Source organism: Cyclospora cayetanensis, unplaced genomic scaffold (assembly GCF_002999335.1).
Source record: "Cyclospora cayetanensis isolate NF1_C8 unplaced genomic scaffold, CcayRef3 CcayRef3_contig_60, whole genome shotgun sequence".
Classification (NCBI taxonomy): Eukaryota; Apicomplexa; class Conoidasida; order Eucoccidiorida; family Eimeriidae; genus Cyclospora; species Cyclospora cayetanensis.
The window spans coordinates 24,355-40,465 of NW_020312591.1; the positions used below are offsets into that span (position 1 = coordinate 24,355).

At 51.5% G+C, this 16,111-nt stretch overlaps 4 protein-coding genes across 4 annotated transcripts; 3 read left to right on the forward strand and 1 right to left on the reverse strand.

Moving 5' to 3' along the window:
* Positions 1-1,549: 1,549 nt before the first annotated feature.
* Positions 1,550-2,956, forward strand: LOC34620084. The gene has a single exon (XM_026335164.1). The coding sequence runs from the start codon at positions 1,550-1,552 to the stop codon at positions 2,954-2,956; it is 1,407 nt and encodes a 468-aa protein (XP_026190949.1).
* Positions 2,957-5,464: 2,508 nt separating this feature from the next.
* LOC34620085 lies at positions 5,465-6,955 on the forward strand. Its single transcript, XM_022733352.2, has one exon. It carries the CDS (start codon positions 5,465-5,467, stop codon positions 6,953-6,955), a length of 1,491 nt encoding a protein of 496 aa, XP_022592901.2.
* A 777-nt stretch (positions 6,956-7,732) lies between these two features.
* Positions 7,733-9,125, reverse strand: LOC34620086 (RNA-binding protein pno1). The gene is made up of 2 exons (XM_022733353.2): positions 8,383-9,125; positions 7,733-7,958 (listed from the first exon to the last, which is right to left on the reverse strand). Exons 1-2 carry the CDS (start codon positions 9,123-9,125, stop codon positions 7,733-7,735), a joined length of 969 nt encoding a protein of 322 aa, XP_022592902.2.
* A 977-nt stretch (positions 9,126-10,102) lies between these two features.
* On the forward strand, positions 10,103-11,950 carry LOC34620087. Its single transcript, XM_026335165.1, has 3 exons — positions 10,103-11,138; positions 11,413-11,532; positions 11,655-11,950. Exons 1-3 carry the CDS (start codon positions 10,124-10,126, stop codon positions 11,948-11,950), a joined length of 1,431 nt encoding a protein of 476 aa, XP_026190950.1. The 5' UTR covers positions 10,103-10,123.
* Positions 11,951-16,111: the final 4,161 nt, after the last annotated feature.

Here is a 16,111-nt window from a genome sequence, read left to right on the forward strand (position 1 = left end):
TTTGTTGTGACAATGCAAATACAGGATGCCCTACTAGAAGATTACAGATCGAGGGTCAAGAACCTGTCTGAGGCTACAGCCATGTCCGCATGCCCTCTTCTAGTTTTGCGTTTCTTGCACATGATGGGCTCTCCCTATGCACTGTTAAAGTGCAACTTTTACAGCATTCGAAGGGCCCTTTTGAAAGGCATATCCAACTCAACATTTTTTTACAAAGTTCTCTCAGGCAGGGCATCGTGGTGCGCAATCATGAGCAGCACAGTGCTTGACAGAGAGTGGACAGAAAGTAGACAGTTACGCTGAGCCACAGTGCAGCTTTATGCAATAGATCATATAGGGGTTTAAATATAATGCATGCACATTGCGGTTTGGTTGAAGCCAGTAGGGGACTACCCGTAGACACATTGGGTCGCACCAGATCTAGTGGTGACCAGGTTTCCATCGAGAGAACTTATGGTACAGAATGAGGCTGCATCAAAAAATTGCCTTCTCTACACCTTGTACAATCCAGGTTGACGGCTGTAGCCTTCCCTCTACCTGGGGCAGCTGACGAAAGCGCATCCAGCTAGCCACATGTAAGCATGCCCTATGATCCTTCCTATTAAGCTTAACCCTAATCGTGGTGGAAACTAAGTGTTTGTTCAGTATAAGCAGCAGACAGCCTCTCATATTAGGTAATTCACACATGATTTCAGCATACGGCGTAGATAATCCCAAATGAGGAATATCTGAGTTACCGGGGCTTCTTCAGTGCATTTAGCCCGATATACAAGAAAAACCCTGTGAGACGTCAGGAAATGCTAGGGGTGATTGAAAGGGATTTCTATCAATGTGCAAACAGACCACTGGGCGCGTGCGATCTACGCTAAAAGAACGGCAGCTTCGACTCCCCTTGTATGTTACTACAGCAGTGCATTATTTTCCTCATATTATGTGACTTATTGGCTTATATTTCTATAAAAAACAATATGACTGGGCAGAATGACCGAGACTATACTAGTGCTACACTCTCAAGCCTATTAACTGGTTTGGCCTCCATCCAAGTGCCGAAATAAGAAATACTTAAAACCTTGATAGATCTTCTCATTTATAAGCTTATCTAATAAGGAATGTCTCGGTTTTCCCCAGATGGAGCCACCAGTTCATGTCAGTTTCCCACCGAAATAAAAGTGAACCTGCCCGTGCATATTGCAACCGCTCGAGGACACCCCCTGCCTTTGGGCATCAGAAAGCTAGTGAAATCAATCTGATTACACAACAAAGCATAATATAAAGCGTGCTAAAAAATACACTGCCAAGGCAGTTGCCAATGAAGGGTGGTTAGGCGAGACAGCAAGGAGCGCGACTAGGCGAAGCGCGCCGTGCCGCTCGTGCCCTTCCCTCCCTTCCCCCGGCTTCCCGCAAACAAGGCGACCTCAAAGAGCCTATAGAGTGCCCACTTCGCTTTTAAAAGCACGCACAAATTCTTTAGCAAGTGTGCATCATCTACGTTCGTCGTCTACTTGCTCATCGTTACTCATTTCATTGCCGTCTTTGTTGCGCCACACCAATGACTCGCCTTTCTCTCTGTGCGCTCGCCGTGGCGCTCGCCGCTGGCCACACCCTGGCATTACCACCCACGGATCATTCTGTCCACCACTTCGAGGAGATGGGAACTTACCAGGATAGTGAGCACGGTGATGGCGATGACATCGCAATCAGCACCAGCACCAGCACCAGCACCAGCACCTCTACTGCCGCTCCCGAGACCCCAGAAACTTGGCTTGAAAACTTTACCAAGGCCGTACAAAGGCAGCTGCAGCTCCAGGAGACCCTCCTGAAGCAGATTTTGAGTGACATAGAGAACTTCTTCAAACAAACATTCAACCTGGGGACGGACAGTCAATCCTCCTCGCTCCAGAGGCTCAACGTGATGATGGAGATGATCAGCAACCGTATGAACACTGCACTTGACAACACCAACGAACTCATGCATAGCGGGTCTGTAGACCAGGAAACCCTCCGGCATGCTGCTAGCAAATTCGTCAAAGAGGTACGTTTGCAGGATGTTGTTGTCGACGCCCTTTGGGCATCCCTTCGCGGAGTGCAGACCAGCGCGTGGGTTTCCGGCTCAACTGCTGCTGACGAAAAGGATGCATATACAGCTGCAAACTACGCTGCCGAGGAGCTTCTCAGCCGCATGTATCACAACCTTCGCACCGCCGGCATGGCTGAGGAGGACATTGCAAAGTTCGTGCCGAAGCCTGACTACACCCAGACCAATGAACAGGTCCGCAATATGGGCAAGATGGGCCGCAGCTATGGCTATGGATATGGCTATGGACGTGTTGCTGGCTATGGTTATGGCTACCCTTCCAGCTTTGCATATTCATACCCTTCATACTACGGATATTCATACCCATACAGCTATGGATACTCATACCCCGCATATAGGTATGGATATTCATACCCATCATACAGCTATGGCTATCACCACCCGTACAGCTACGGCTACTCTTATCCCTATTCCTACGGCTATTACCCCACTTATCGTAGCTGGAGCTATCCATATTACTCCCGCTACTACTGGAGGCACCTGAGCGAAGCTCAACCCAACCCTCCCATTCCCCGCCCAGGCTGCCCACCTGCTGGTAACCCTGGTGTGATCGCTCCGACTCCTGTGATGCCTCCATTTCGCACCCTTGGCAACGAACCCATGGCACCCTCGATGAATCAAGGCTACAACCCCCCAATGATGGACACTCCCATGCCTCCTGAGTATCCCCCCACCATGGAGGGTATGGGGTACCCCTTTGAAACCATGACTCACAACGCGGCACCCACCATGGAGAACCCGTACGAGAGTGGTATCCTAAGCGGCCACCGCAACCTTGCCCCCAGCATCGATATGATGGGATACATGCCTGAACCCTCTATGCAAGCTTATCCTCTGGGCCCTGGCCCTACTCCACCGTGAGCTACATTAAGGCTTGGCAATTTAGATGAAAATTCGTGTACGATGGATTTAATCCTGTATTCCTTCGGTTGCAGGTCGTTCTGCTGATTGTGTGTCTGCACTGCAGAATGCCTTTCTAAGCGAAGCTGGGCGCGAAACGAGTCTCCCCACCTGTATATTTCACCATATATTTATTCCCTTAGCCCTCGTCCCCCTGCTGCATTCATTGCGAATGGTGCACTCTTTTCGTCAGTAGGGAACAAACGCTCGAGCCCCTCGCAGATTGTGAGGCTGTACTCTTCGTTTTCTAATACTTCGAGCGACTCGTCGTAGCGTGGGCTGGCAAAACTTAGTTAGTAAATCCCTATGACGTTTTAAGTTGCTTGGACATTAGGCCTTGTTTTTTAGCAGGCCTCATATGGTTAGTACGCCATGCCGGTGCTGCGTTCTCTCTAGTGAGCCACAGGGTGTTTAGTCCTTGTGCAGCTGCTGGTTTCTAATGGAGACTTATCACCGCATCCACAATAGTGCAAAATCGCCTTGGCTTTTACACCACGGTAAACACATGTGGCTCCGACGTGTGCGTCGTGTGTTTGCTTCTTAGGTACTACCTATAGTCAGCACTGTTTAGCCGTATGTCTGTTAAATTACTGCAGATAGTGTAATTCTGAGGTACCTGTGTTCCTGAGCAATTCGGTTTAGCCTAATGTTGTGCACGCTTCACAAGCAGGATCTGCTTTTCTTTTTTAGGGCATTTGCTTGTCCTTTACAGTTAGATGTTGGAGGAGCCTTGTTTCTGTCAGGGTCATTTGCAGAAATGAATCTGATTAACGATACATAGAAATGCGTAAAGGCGTATTCGGGGGTCGAATGCGCAGCCTTCCTCGCAATGTGCAGAATTAATATATTTCTGCTTGGCTGTTTAATTTTAAAGTGATTCGATCCAATCTTTTTGTTGCTGTAGACCTTTACTTTTCTTCAGGTGGTGCTCGTTGGGCTGGTTATTACACAAATTCTGGGACGCTTGAGTATTAGCCGTATTTCTGTGAATCCAGTGAACGGAGTTCTTTAGCTGGTGAAGGTCCAACACATTGCAGCTGTGGACGATTTGCGTCAAAGAGGGATCGGCATTCACTGGGCGATGCCCTTCGTGTTCGTTTCTGCTGAAAGAGAGTTTAAGTGGATGCTGTCCGTTTATGGGTTTATAGGGTTTCTCTAGCTCTAGTATGCTGAAAAAGCAAGCATTATGAATGTAGCCAATTCCTAGATCGTACTGGGTACCCCTGCATCCGTGAGCAACCAAGAGATGATGAAAATAAGTGGCGAGTGCAATTTAACAGAGTACCCTATGGCGATTGTGAAAAAATTTTGCGTGACCAAGTGGAGTTTCAGTCTCTGCACCTTCAATTGCCGGAAGCACGAGAATTCCGGCTTCTTATTCGTGCACTTTTGGCGCTGTCTAAACGTGTTGAAACACAAATGTGTATTTTCTCGGATGTAGTAGCTTACATTGAAGCGAATCAGCTTAGGCGGGAACGATTTTGCGCCGTTAGTTGTGGCATGCTTATGCTGTGCGTCCTCACCCATAACCTTCGCCTGCTTCGGGCATGCCAATACAAAAAATGGATGCGCAAGCAAGGAACGCATGGCATTAACGACAGAATTACGATCAACACAGCAAAATAAAGAGTAAGAACTAATGTTTTGTAATTATTACTGTGCTCCCATATGGAACTCAAGCCTAGATTGCAGAATGAGCTGGTGGTTCATTCATATGATCGCCGAAGTCACGGTGCACGAAGACGTTCTGTCTCTAGAAGAGCAGGCTGGGTTGGCTAGTTCGGGCAGTATCAATATAGGTGATGTAACTCAGGCACGATAAGAAGTATTCTTATCGGGGAATCATGCAGGAACAGTGTTGTTTTCATTTTTGCTGGACATGCATTAGGGCGTTTTGGGTTTCTGCCATAGCCAGGTCTTTTAGATCATGTACCATCCTGTGGAAACCCATTCCGAAACTATGAAACCATGATTGTTGGCTATTTTCGCACATAATGTCTTTAACTTAGAGGAAGGAAGATGATAAAGCTCACCATACGGCTGATCAGACCTCTACATAGCATCTTAACTCTACAGAACGCCGAAACCAAATAGAGCTGCCAGTCTTTGCTTTGGTTCCTTGTCCAAGGTCAGCGCTAGAACGGATTAGCTATGCCCAGATAGAATTTTGAATGGAATTTCAGGTGTGCTTCTTGTGTTTCCTTCGTATGGAGATAGCGAGACGAGCGGTGCGCGAGCGCCGCCATGTCGCACCGCGCGGCAATGGCGCGCAGCGCTCCCGCTGTCTCCCCCTCAGGTGGCCATATTCCTTCCACCAATGGAATAAAAATAGTTCTATGTAATGTGTCCATATGGTTGCCTTAGTTTCCCACATAATTTTTCGTGTAGCCTTTGTGGTTTTCGAAGTTCATCTTACGACACACCGGTCGACAATACACCATAGGAAGAGCACAAGGCTTCGCGGGAAGGATGACGCGTGCAGCTGCTCTGGCTGGGTTTATTGCCCTGGCCGCTGGCCAGGGCCTTGCTTTGCCCATGGAGACCACTCCGCACATGGAATGGGAAGAAGCAGCAGCTGAGGCTCAGCGCGCCGCTGCTGCATCAGTGGATGAGGCAATCAGCGGCATGACAACTCAGGGCATGAGCATCCCAATGTCCCGCATGATGAGCACCACTGAGACAACCCCCCAACAGGGTGCTGTCCAGGAGGCAGTTTTGGATGCGATTATGAAGGAGGTTCAGACGATTATCAAAAACACTCTGACAGTTCCCGGCTGGGACACCATGGAATCAGCCACAGATACAGTCAAGCAGATAGTTGAGAAAGTAAGGGAGCGACTCACCACGAGCATGAATGAGACTGAGACTGGCCGAGCCACTATGAACACGGCTACAGCCCTCCGGGGAGTAACCAACGATTTCTTGAAAGAGATAATGGTGCAAGAGGCCGTCATTGAGACCCTCTGGGCAGTGTTGCGTGATTCACAGAATCGTCCTTGGATTACAAACGAGCAGCAGGCCATGCACGTGGCCGCAACTCAGGCTGTCCATGGTTTCCTCTCCCGCATGCAAGAAAGGCTTCGTTCCACTGGTTTCACTGAGGAGGAAATAACCAAAATGCTCCCTCAATCCAAGACATGCGCTAAAGAGGGTCCCACCGGCATGTTTGATACTTGCCCCGAGCGCAACCTGGGCAGGAAGGGCTCTGGTGGCTATGGATACGGTTATGCCTACCCCGCGTACGTTGGCACCGCCTACCCCGCGTACTACAGCCGCGCGTATCCTGCCTACTATGGGTACTCCCACCCATATGCCTATGACTGGGGCTACCCATTACACGGCGCTGTTTGGGGGCCCTCTTACGCTTACGGATGGAGGTCTCCCTATTACGCGAGATCATATGGCTGGCTCCGCCGCCTAGGCGAGAATACAACTCCTGAATCTTCGATGCCTCCCATGGGACCCCCGATGACTCCCGAGATGGGCGCTCCCATGACCCCTGAGGAAGCCGGCATTTCTCCCATGAATACTAAACCAGAAATGTCTCCCATGAGCACCGCTGAGGCGATGACAGGACGGTCCCTGTACCACAACTGGGGCCACGGCTACGGTTATGGCTACTGGGGCCCCCACTACCATGGTTGGTACGGAAGCAGCTACCCATACTACGGCCACCGATACAGTCCCTGGGCATGGGGTTCCCCCTACTTCTGGCGTCGTCTGGAAGTTCCTGACCTCTCCCCTGCAAAAACTTACTCTTCGACTGGTCCATCTCCAAAAATCACTGAGAACACCCAGTCCAACAGCTCCACTGGCACCACCACCTTTCGACGCGTAGGAGAGACCCGCATGCCCCAAGGCCAAAACACGTACTACATGCAGACCAGCGGGACTCCCGTGTACACCGAGACAACTGGTATGGACACCACCCCAACCGGCTGGGAAACGACCTACAACTAATCTTTTCCCAGGAACTTTAAGATAAACATGAAGACCCTATTCAAAACAACTAGCTGGAACACCACAGCAAGTCGGCTCGTCGAAAGCGCGCAGCTGCATACGAATATTATTTGTATGACCCACTTGCCCCTATACAACGTACATTCCGACCAACGGCCGCCATGCGGTGGTCGTTTTTAACCGAATTCCACGATTCGTTTCTAATGAGAAGACCAGACAACTAAGGAATTGAGCGCTCAGCCCACGCACAGCTGTCAACCCTATCCCGCCTCGTAGATGCACCCCGAAACGTACTCTTTCGCCGATGGCAGATTAAGTGGGCTCCTTGAAGCCCTAGTCACTAACACCTCACATTAATAGTCACTGACACTCCACGTTTGTTGGCACGTCGATGCCAGCTTGTGCAAAAAAGCGCAACTCGCTAATCTACGCTCACCAAATTGCTTCCAGTTACTGCTATCCGTTTACAACATGCCCGACTGTTTAGGAGTACAATAAGGTTCTATGGTCTACTCAGCAAGTAAGGACTGGGTCTCTGGCTAAGAAAGAAGCGAAGAGACAGCTGAACGGTTCCTCTAGGGAAAAGCCAGGCATGCTTTTGAAGGAAAAATTGCTATGGTCGGTCATGGGCCGCCCGTCGGTTGTGCCTCTGTTGAACAACAAACTGCTTGATGAGATTGGCCCTTGTTTTGTAGGTTTGTGTTAAGGTCTTATCCATCATGAAGCCTCATACAATGGTTTTCCCCATACAGTACAAAATGTGGTTTGAAAATACTTTTACATCCTCTGGCTGAGCCGTTTAGCCACAGTTCGCAGATGGCAGTACACCTTCCCCTGGGGCTTCCCTAGAATAAGGGAGCAGATGGAGTGTCTCGCCAGCTTTATACAGTCGAATGAACCCAATATGTGTATTTTTCTCCCCGCGATAACTATGCGTGTCCTGGTGGCGTTTTCTATGGCGAACCGGGTCGAGCCATTCCGCCCCGTCAGACGGCCGATACACCTGCAGCGAGAGGAGGCAAGCCAAGAGACACATGAACAGCGTGCTCCTACGACTAGGATAAAAGCGCAGGGAGGCAAAATAAGGAAGAATGGTATGCGAGGGGGGGCATTCAGACACAGAGAGCGGCGAACTCACACTGACACAAATATTCAAAAAGAGGCTCAGAATGTATGTAAAGTATGAAAAAATGATTACTGACGAAGTGAAGCCCCCACAGAATATAGCTGGTCCCGCGGGTACGGAGCTTTGGTCTGTCAATTGCTATGCCTATTGAGCCCTCCTTTTTATCTACTTCTGTCACTCATAATCATTGCTCCTGACAATCCTTCCCTATCGTACCGTCCGTTTTCTGCCTCTCCCCCACCCCACACGCCCCTCTGCATCCCTGTCCCTGTTCCTTCCCTTCCAGCTGCCTGCCGCTTACCGTGAGAAGTGAGCGCCTGTCAGCCTCTTCACATCTTGGATTTCGAAAGTCTCGAGGTACATATCGTCGAGCCTTAGCAGTGCCACGCAGTCTCTCTGCTCAAATCCCAGCAGAAAGGCCCTAACGTAATCAGCTCCCTTTCCCAATCGCGCATTGTCGTCCCCCAGCTGCAACTTTGCTGCTACTGCTCCTGCAGCAGCAGCAGCACCGGTAGGAGGGGGGGCAGCCCTCAACTCCACGCACCGCCTCTTCACGTTCATACGAACCTGAAGCCTCATGTGCATAATTAGCGGTCTGATGAGGTCAACCCACTGCTGACGCAGAGGCGTGTACCTGTGCTGCGGCACGGGCAGGCGTCTTATAAACGGCTGTTCCTGCTGATCTTTCCCTTTTGCTGCTGCACGCTTGACGCCCTTCTTGCGATCAGCAGAGATCGCCCCTCCTCTAGTGGCTGGTAACCGTGCTGAAGCCTCTTCAGCAGACCCCTCTGCAACCTCCATGGCCGCCTCTTCTCCGGCGTCTTCTGCGTCTTCTTCGTCTGTCGCAGCGTCCAGATCTGCAACCTCCACGCGACGCAGTAGCTCTGAAGCCTCTTGCTCCATTTCCGCACTACCTGCATGCGTGAGCGATCCCGCTGCCACTGTTGCGGGGTCTTGGACCGCCCCTCCCCCCTCATAAGGCATCACCTCAGCTTTGCGGGGGCCCTTGCGACGGCGCACGGCTTTAAATCCATCCGCATCCATAGTGGGATACGTGGAACGCAGAACAAGACTTGGTTCGAGGCTTCCGGAGAGGGTGCGACGTGGGAAGGCGGCGTGAAAAATGAGGAAAACGGCGCGAACGTCCTCCCTCAGAGTGACAGTGCTGCCGACAAAGGAGGAAGGATCGCTCCCCGAAATTGAAAGCCGCCTCTGACCCTTCGAACAAGCGGAATCACGCAAGCAGCCTCCTCCGACGCTCCTTTCCTTGCTACCTACGCTTTCGTTTCCCAGTAAATGTACCGAAAAACTCCAGCCCACGCAAGGCTTGCCCAGACGCGCAGCGGCGCAGCAACAAAGAAAACGAAAAAGAAGAAAAAAACAAAAGTCTACCTAAAATAGCCCCCTTTCAGGCACTAACTGCCCTGCGCAAGGGCCCCACAGAAGAAGCCAACAAAACCCGTTAGGGGCCTCTGTGCTCATCGAGAACCACCTTCACCGGAAGTCCAACCTGCAAAAACAACTAAACCAGCGATGTCTCAATAATGGGGACCTCAGGGCCTCATTTGTACTTTTTCATAAGAATACAAGTCTTAGAGGGCTGCTCCCCTATGCATGGCTCCGTTTTTTCCTCCTCTTGACAGCTGCCAAGATGCCCCAGTTCGTGTTTGCGGCTATCCTTTTCGCGCGATTTTATTAAAGAGCAAACAAAAATGATGCGTATGATCCCGTGAGAAATGCCTGTTTCTCCCTCCCCTGCCGTTTCCCTGCTCCGTGAACGGCTAAGTCACTCCTGGTTGCCCACCAACCCCACCCTTTCCCCGTCCTGCTTATCGGGAAGCTTGAGGGGAGTCCCTATTCTGGGAGCCTCCCTGAGGCGGCAGGCGCAACTGCGGCTTCTGTCCACCGTATTTGTAAGATGTAGAGCCAGGTTTGCACCAAGAAGCCAGGCTGCCAGCTGCTGCATGCCAGAGGCCTCCACCGGACGGTTCGCTGAGGTAGAGGATGCAGTTACGCGGCTCGTAGAACTGCATCGGAGGGGAATGTATGGATCCAAGGGCCCCTGGCGACGCTTGCTGCAGCGGATAAGTCGAAACTCTGGCACGCTTGCTGCAGGAGGAGAAGACCTCGTGCTGTCTGTTGTTTCTGCTGTTGCTGCTGCTTTCCGTGCAACTGGGTGCCCCTTTTCGGACGCCTGCGTTCTAGCGACGCATCTGTTGCAGCTTCTGGCGACACCATGCTCCGCAGCAGCAGTGCCCTCAGCCCTGGCAGCCAACGGAATATCTCCTCGCAGCCGCTTGCTGCTGTTGCTGCAGCTGCAGCCGCTCATCTGCCTTAGTGCAGATAGGCAGCACCTGTTCGAGCAGAGGAGACGCGCTCTTCTTCCCATTCTGCCGCAGTGCGTCCAAGCTCTTGAGGACGCGGCAACGGCTGCAGCAGCGCCAGACGTCACCCTAGCGGAACCACAACCGCCTCCAGAATCCTTCTCAAGCCTTGTGCGCTCTGATCCGTTTGCCGTCATCGAGTTGCTTCTCGAGCCGCTGCAGGCGTGTCAAGAAAGCGACGACATGGCAAGCCACCTACAGACGACCGTGCGGGCTGCAGGGGCCTTGCAGCCTTTCCAGGAGGGGGATCGGGAGGTCGAGGCAGCGCTCATCTGCACACGGTTACTCCTGAGGCACACGGCGCAATGCGAACGGCTAGCAGAAGAGAAGGGCGGATGCTGCAGCGGCGCAAGCGGCCTCCAAAGCAACGTCGTCGCGGACTGGTCCGAGATGTGCTTACGTGCAGTTCTTCGCGCTCCGCTGCATTTGTTGTCTGCAACTCAAATCGAGGTGGTCTTTGGGGCTTTAAGAGACTTGAAGGAGGTTTTAACGAGATTGAAGGCCAAGGTTAGCGCTGCAGAGTTTCTTACAGAGGGGGTAAGAACACACGGACTGCTGCCCCTCCTTGCAGCCGCTGAGGCGCATGCGCGGGCAGAAGCGACGCGAAGAGCTCCTCTGTTGGAGCCAAAGGAGGTCCTTCACGTTGTGGCTGCGGTGAGCAGACTTTTACACTGTGCGCGCACTTTTGAGTGCAGCCGTCTTGCTGTAGCGGAAGCGTGCTGCAGACGGCAATAGGCCACCATCTGCGTCTTTCCCCAGTTGCGAACAGGTGCTCGGAGTGCGGCGTAGGCAGGCAGCAGCAGTACCAGTTTTGGGGTGAAGCGAAAAGGCGCGTCAGACGCTTAGCGACCTCAGCAGCCAGGTTCTCTTCCATGCCGGCACGGCGTGAAGCATGTACACCTGCTGAATGGCAGTGCCACGGAGTGCCTACCCTACACTTGACACAGTGGTGGTTGCCTCTGTTCGTGTTGCTGCTGTGTCGCTGCAGTCTTTGCGGTACAACCTCTGTGAAGCCTCTGGAAGTTCATGGCTCGCAACCGTTTTTAAGCGCGCTTGCAATCTGAAGGGTAAGCTGGGAATTGGGTCGAAACAGCCGTTTTCCGTGAAGAACTTCTCTGACCGGCTGAGGGCAGTTTCACTGGCTGCCTGGCAGTGCACATGCAGTGGGTGGTGTTTGTAACTTTCTCAGATTCGTTTTCGCAAGAAGAGCGCGCAATGCTGCAAACGGCAGCGCAGCTTATTCTTGAGAAGTCGAAAAACGGAGGGGCTGGACGCGTTTGGCCTCACATCTGGTCTCCTCCCACAAGGCTGACTCCACATGGCTGTGGAATTGTGCCAGTGGTGGCTGGTGCGGAAACGTCGTGGGACAGAGAAGAGCTGCAGAGGGTGTTGAAGATCGTCTTAAGGCTGAGACTGTTTGAAGTACCTCCGAGAGCGAACATTTCTTGGGCTTCTGGCCGCTCGCACCGAATCCTTGCGGTGTGATGGTGGTAGTCTCTAATTTTTACAAGGACCCCTGCTTTTATTGCAACTTGTAAAATCGATTGAGACTGCCTGGGGCCGCTTGCACAGGTGGCTGGTTCCCAGAATTGCAGCAGCTCTCCTTAGCAGTCTGGGTGAGTTCGATTAAGGCACGCACTTCGCAGAGTACCTACGTCGCAGTGGAATTGTTAACTGAGACTTCTGACCGCCAGTTGCAGCACTAGATTGCTCGTTGGGAGAAGAGCATCCTCATGCTGTACAACACAGCCATAGTTATCGCATTGGCCAAAATGCTGGTGCACCAGAAAATACCTCTGCAAAGCATCAACGTTAAAATTCTTACAAGGAGTGAGTCATTCATGTTTCTGGTCTTGTCAACCTCAGACTGCTGCATTAGGGCATCCAGGCGGCCTGTATACAAAAGGCTGCACTGAAAATTTGGGCTGGCTGACACAGATTAAGCTCCACCTACTGTTTTGACTGAGAAGCCAGTCGCATGGAGACTCGGGTTGCCCTAGTCGTTAGTTGGTTGTAAGATGCTTTTCACTTCGTGCTGGCTTCCACTGCGAGAGGCATGTAGGATGACCGTCGCGACAGGGGAAGAGCAGGAATTGCTTAATTGGTCCCAGGAGGCCTCTGTGGCTCAATTCGAAGGATAAGTCGAAGCAGAAGGCTCCAAACTCCATATGGTACTTTTTGAGATGCGGGAGGCTATTGTGAAGTTCAGAAGGAACACGGGCAGCTCGCAAAATAACATCACAAGTGGCGGCTTCAGCAGGTCACCCGAGAGTCTTAAAGTGCACAGTTTACGCAGAGAACGAGCACTACTAAGCAGTTGAAAAAGAGCACTTCAGACCAAAAAAGCCTAGCAGTGGAATATGCAGAAAACTGCGGAAGGTGTTGCGGGGGCTGGCAAGCGCGTTTCTTTATTGCGGTGTAACCGGATCTCCATATGAGACGGTCGGTTCCCTGTTCATAGCTACAACAAACGAACAAGCGCGCGCCCCACACTGCCTGCCTTTCAGAAACGTGGGATACACCCAAGGCAGTAACCTCGTGAATGATATCCTCCACCTGCTCGTAGCGTAAGGGTGCATCACCGAGGGCAGGCTTGCTGCAGATATAGTGCTGACGGAGGCTATAATGCCCACTGGGTTGATGGCCAGGACCGGTGGAGAGTTCAAAAAATGCCACAGGGCTCGAGGCAGAACTGGCATTGCAGCCTTGAGGGATAAACACGAAGTGTTACCCTCTACTGGCTGTCCTTGCTATTTTCCCCTATTCGCCCATCCTGCATGCACGCTGCACGCCACTTTAATTCGAATACACCGTGGCTTCTGGTTCCCTATTCTTATTTCGCAAGCATACGCCAAAAAAGTGATCGCTCTCGGCTCAAGTGTAATTGCAATCTGCAGCTAAAATGCGTGTACTTCTCGATTATCCTAGAGAGGTGTACAACATATGATGCCGGGAAATGCAACCTAACCCCTTTTGATTGCACGATGACTTTATGGGGATCGTGTGTGACAAGAGTTTCGCTTTGCAAGACGGGTCCATTTGAGGTGCTCTCCATTGTGTCTCATTGCAGAGTTCAGCTTTAAGTGTCACATGCACCAAGGAAAGTCGTTGGCTTTCATGAGCAGCCGAAGGCTTCTTGCCTGCACCCTTCTGGTGCTCCCTAGTGAAGATTAGGGTGCCCCCCAAGACTCTGCACGCTGCACAGTCCCTGTAGTTTGTTTCGGGGTAACGCTGGCCCTTGCCTTTCTGACTTAGTGCAGGTATGGGGGAAGCCAAAGCGCGAAGTCTTAGCAGCAAAAATCAGCCGATCAAATGTGGTGGTGGAGCTGTTTGAGCGACAAATCTTTGGCTCAGCTTGCTTCTCAGTACTGATGTGCACTTCACCCTTCAGAAGCGGCGAAACACCTGGTTTAACGGCACGTAGACTCGTTCACATCTGTGGATTTGAGCCCTAAGCTCTACCCTACAGCTGAGGATGCGACAGGGAGGGCTGCCTGAACGCAGCCCTGAAGCGCGTTTCGGAGACAGGGAAAGAAGTACCCGAAAGCAGGGAATACGAGAGCGCTGCCATATGCGAGGCCTGCGGCAAGCAGATAAACGAATCATGAAAAAGGATTCCTCTACAAAGCAACAGATTTCAGTGGACCAAACTACTATTGGAAAGGCAGGAACGGATTCATTCAGTCCAATGGTTGTAGCCGTGAGATTTCCACGAATTAACAGTAGGTGGCATGTGCATGCTTTTTCCAAAATGAACGGTACATGCGAAAAGCCTTAAAAAATGGATCTTCCTCTGCAGTGGCAGAAGTTACATGAGGGCTTTTCCAGTGATTTGTTGCGTTTTCAGGTGAGACTAGGGTAGCCGGCAAAGATGGTACATCCTTGCTGGTACTGGAGCTGCTCCAGGAGCGCGCGCAGCTCAGAGCTCTGGGTATCACTAAGTAGGTGGAGCAGGGCAGCCGACTGCCAGATGAAGAGGGCAGCATTTTGTGCTTTGCAGGCAGCAAAGCCAGGCTCGTACGCCACGCTGCAGCGCACTCTGTTATTTCTCGCCTGAGGTAGAATATCGCACAGCGTGTCCCATGCCCGAGGCGTCTTCAAGGAGAAGGCTCGAATGTAGCCTGTTTCTTAACAGTGCACCTGCCTGGAATCTCACTGAGGCTTCTATAGAGGCGACGACGAGCGTTCCCAAAGGCGTTACAGCAGGAGCCTCGGTTTCTGGCTGGCTGAAGGGTGCACTGCAGTCCGAGAGTCTTAGGGCTTCTTCCTACTGGTGTTGCTTTGTGGTGAAACAACCAAGAAGCCATCAGCAGCTTTTTCCACCGCGTTCTTCAGTTATAACGTGTGCTAGCTGGCCAGTGAAGCTATAACCCTTCTGGTCTGCTCCCTTGCATTTGTGCTTTCTTTTTGCTGTGGGAAAGTTCCTGCATCCGTATGTATCTTTCATACGACACTTGCGGGTAATGCCGCAGAACTGGATCTCTCAGCGAATGGCTCCGCAGCGCTTATGCGCCTGTTGCGTGTTCTGCAACGCATGACGAGAACGTGGTCGATCTGCTGAGGAGCCCAGAGCCTAGGACATTCGACTGTATGTTCATGGATTTGAGTATACAGGTAACCTCACAGGTGGCATTTCTGCATTCGTCCTGATCTTTTCGCTGCTGCACACAGTATGTCAAATAATTTACAGTACTGACGCGGGACGACATCGCTATGAGGAAGAGCACGAGGTACTGCTGTAGTCTTAGGTTGCATTACTACCGTCAATCCAAGAAGTTTCACCCTGAAGGGCCCGTCCAAGTTTGCTTGACTGTATACAACAACTCATGCTGTCTGGAACAAATGCAACCTAGAGGAACAGACGTGATCCTGAGGGGCCCCACGGGAATCCCGACGGTAGCAACAGAAGCACTGCCTGGATGTAGAGGGGGTTTCATTGGACGCTCAAAAGTGCCGAGAGCCACAGAACCTCATCCACATGCCTTCACACAGGCCTTTTTGAAGCTGCACATACGTTGCCACGGCGATCTGTCTTCGAAGGGTCGGTCTGTACTGCAGGTGAAGCAGTCCAAGGGGGGGGGAAATTCGTCGTGATCAGCTTTGTTTCAAGTAGTTTAGATGCGGTATTGCTGTCGTTGATGGGTGAAAACTACTTGGAAAAGGGATGGAAATCTCAGTTGGACAGCTGGTGGAGATCCGTAAAAGTCTTAAGCAAGCCTTGCCACACGCATTTGCAGAAGCTCTAGTTCATCGTCGTGGGAAGCCTTTTTAGCATCCGTGATCTTACTGCCAGAAATGCTGCATGGATTTCTGTGGAAGCTGTTTTTTTTGCGGCAGCTAAAAATGCTCGCTTGTACTGTAGTGGAGGCAGAACATCAAAATGCACTTTTGGCGCTACACACAACTCTACTGTCTTCCTTTTAATCCTAAAAGTGCTTCACATAAGTGCAGTCAAGGTTCATATCTGCCCACCGAGAGGGGCAATCTGGGAAAATCCGCAAGGTGCGCTGTTTCGGTATCGACCTTTTCTGATCCTTTTTGCATTGCTGTCCAGCGTCTACTTTTTCTTCGAGTCCTTCGTTCACTCCTGATGATCTCTCTATTCCTGCATGTCTCCTTGAGGTCTTTGCACGTAGGTTTGGCCGA

Excerpts from the sequence above, each read along its gene's own strand:
- LOC34620087 (XM_026335165.1), top strand. The coding sequence starts at position 10,124 with ATGTATGGATCCAAGGGCCCCTGGCGACGCTTGCTGCAGCGGATAAGT. Across the intron at positions 11,139-11,412 it reads GGTGAGCAGACTTTTACACT|TGGTGGTTGCCTCTGTTCGT; the intron begins GTGCGCGCACTT and ends CACTTGACACAG. Across the intron at positions 11,533-11,654 it reads GCGCGCTTGCAATCTGAAGG|ATTCGTTTTCGCAAGAAGAG; the intron begins GTAAGCTGGGAA and ends TAACTTTCTCAG.
- LOC34620085 (XM_022733352.2), top strand. The coding sequence starts at position 5,465 with ATGACGCGTGCAGCTGCTCTGGCTGGGTTTATTGCCCTGGCCGCTGGC.
- LOC34620084 (XM_026335164.1), top strand. The coding sequence starts at position 1,550 with ATGACTCGCCTTTCTCTCTGTGCGCTCGCCGTGGCGCTCGCCGCTGGC.
- LOC34620086 (XM_022733353.2), bottom strand. The coding sequence starts at position 9,125 with ATGGATGCGGATGGATTTAAAGCCGTGCGCCGTCGCAAGGGCCCCCGC. Across the intron at positions 7,959-8,382 it reads ACAGGCGCTCACTTCTCACG|GTGTATCGGCCGTCTGACGG; the intron begins GTAAGCGGCAGG and ends CTCTCGCTGCAG.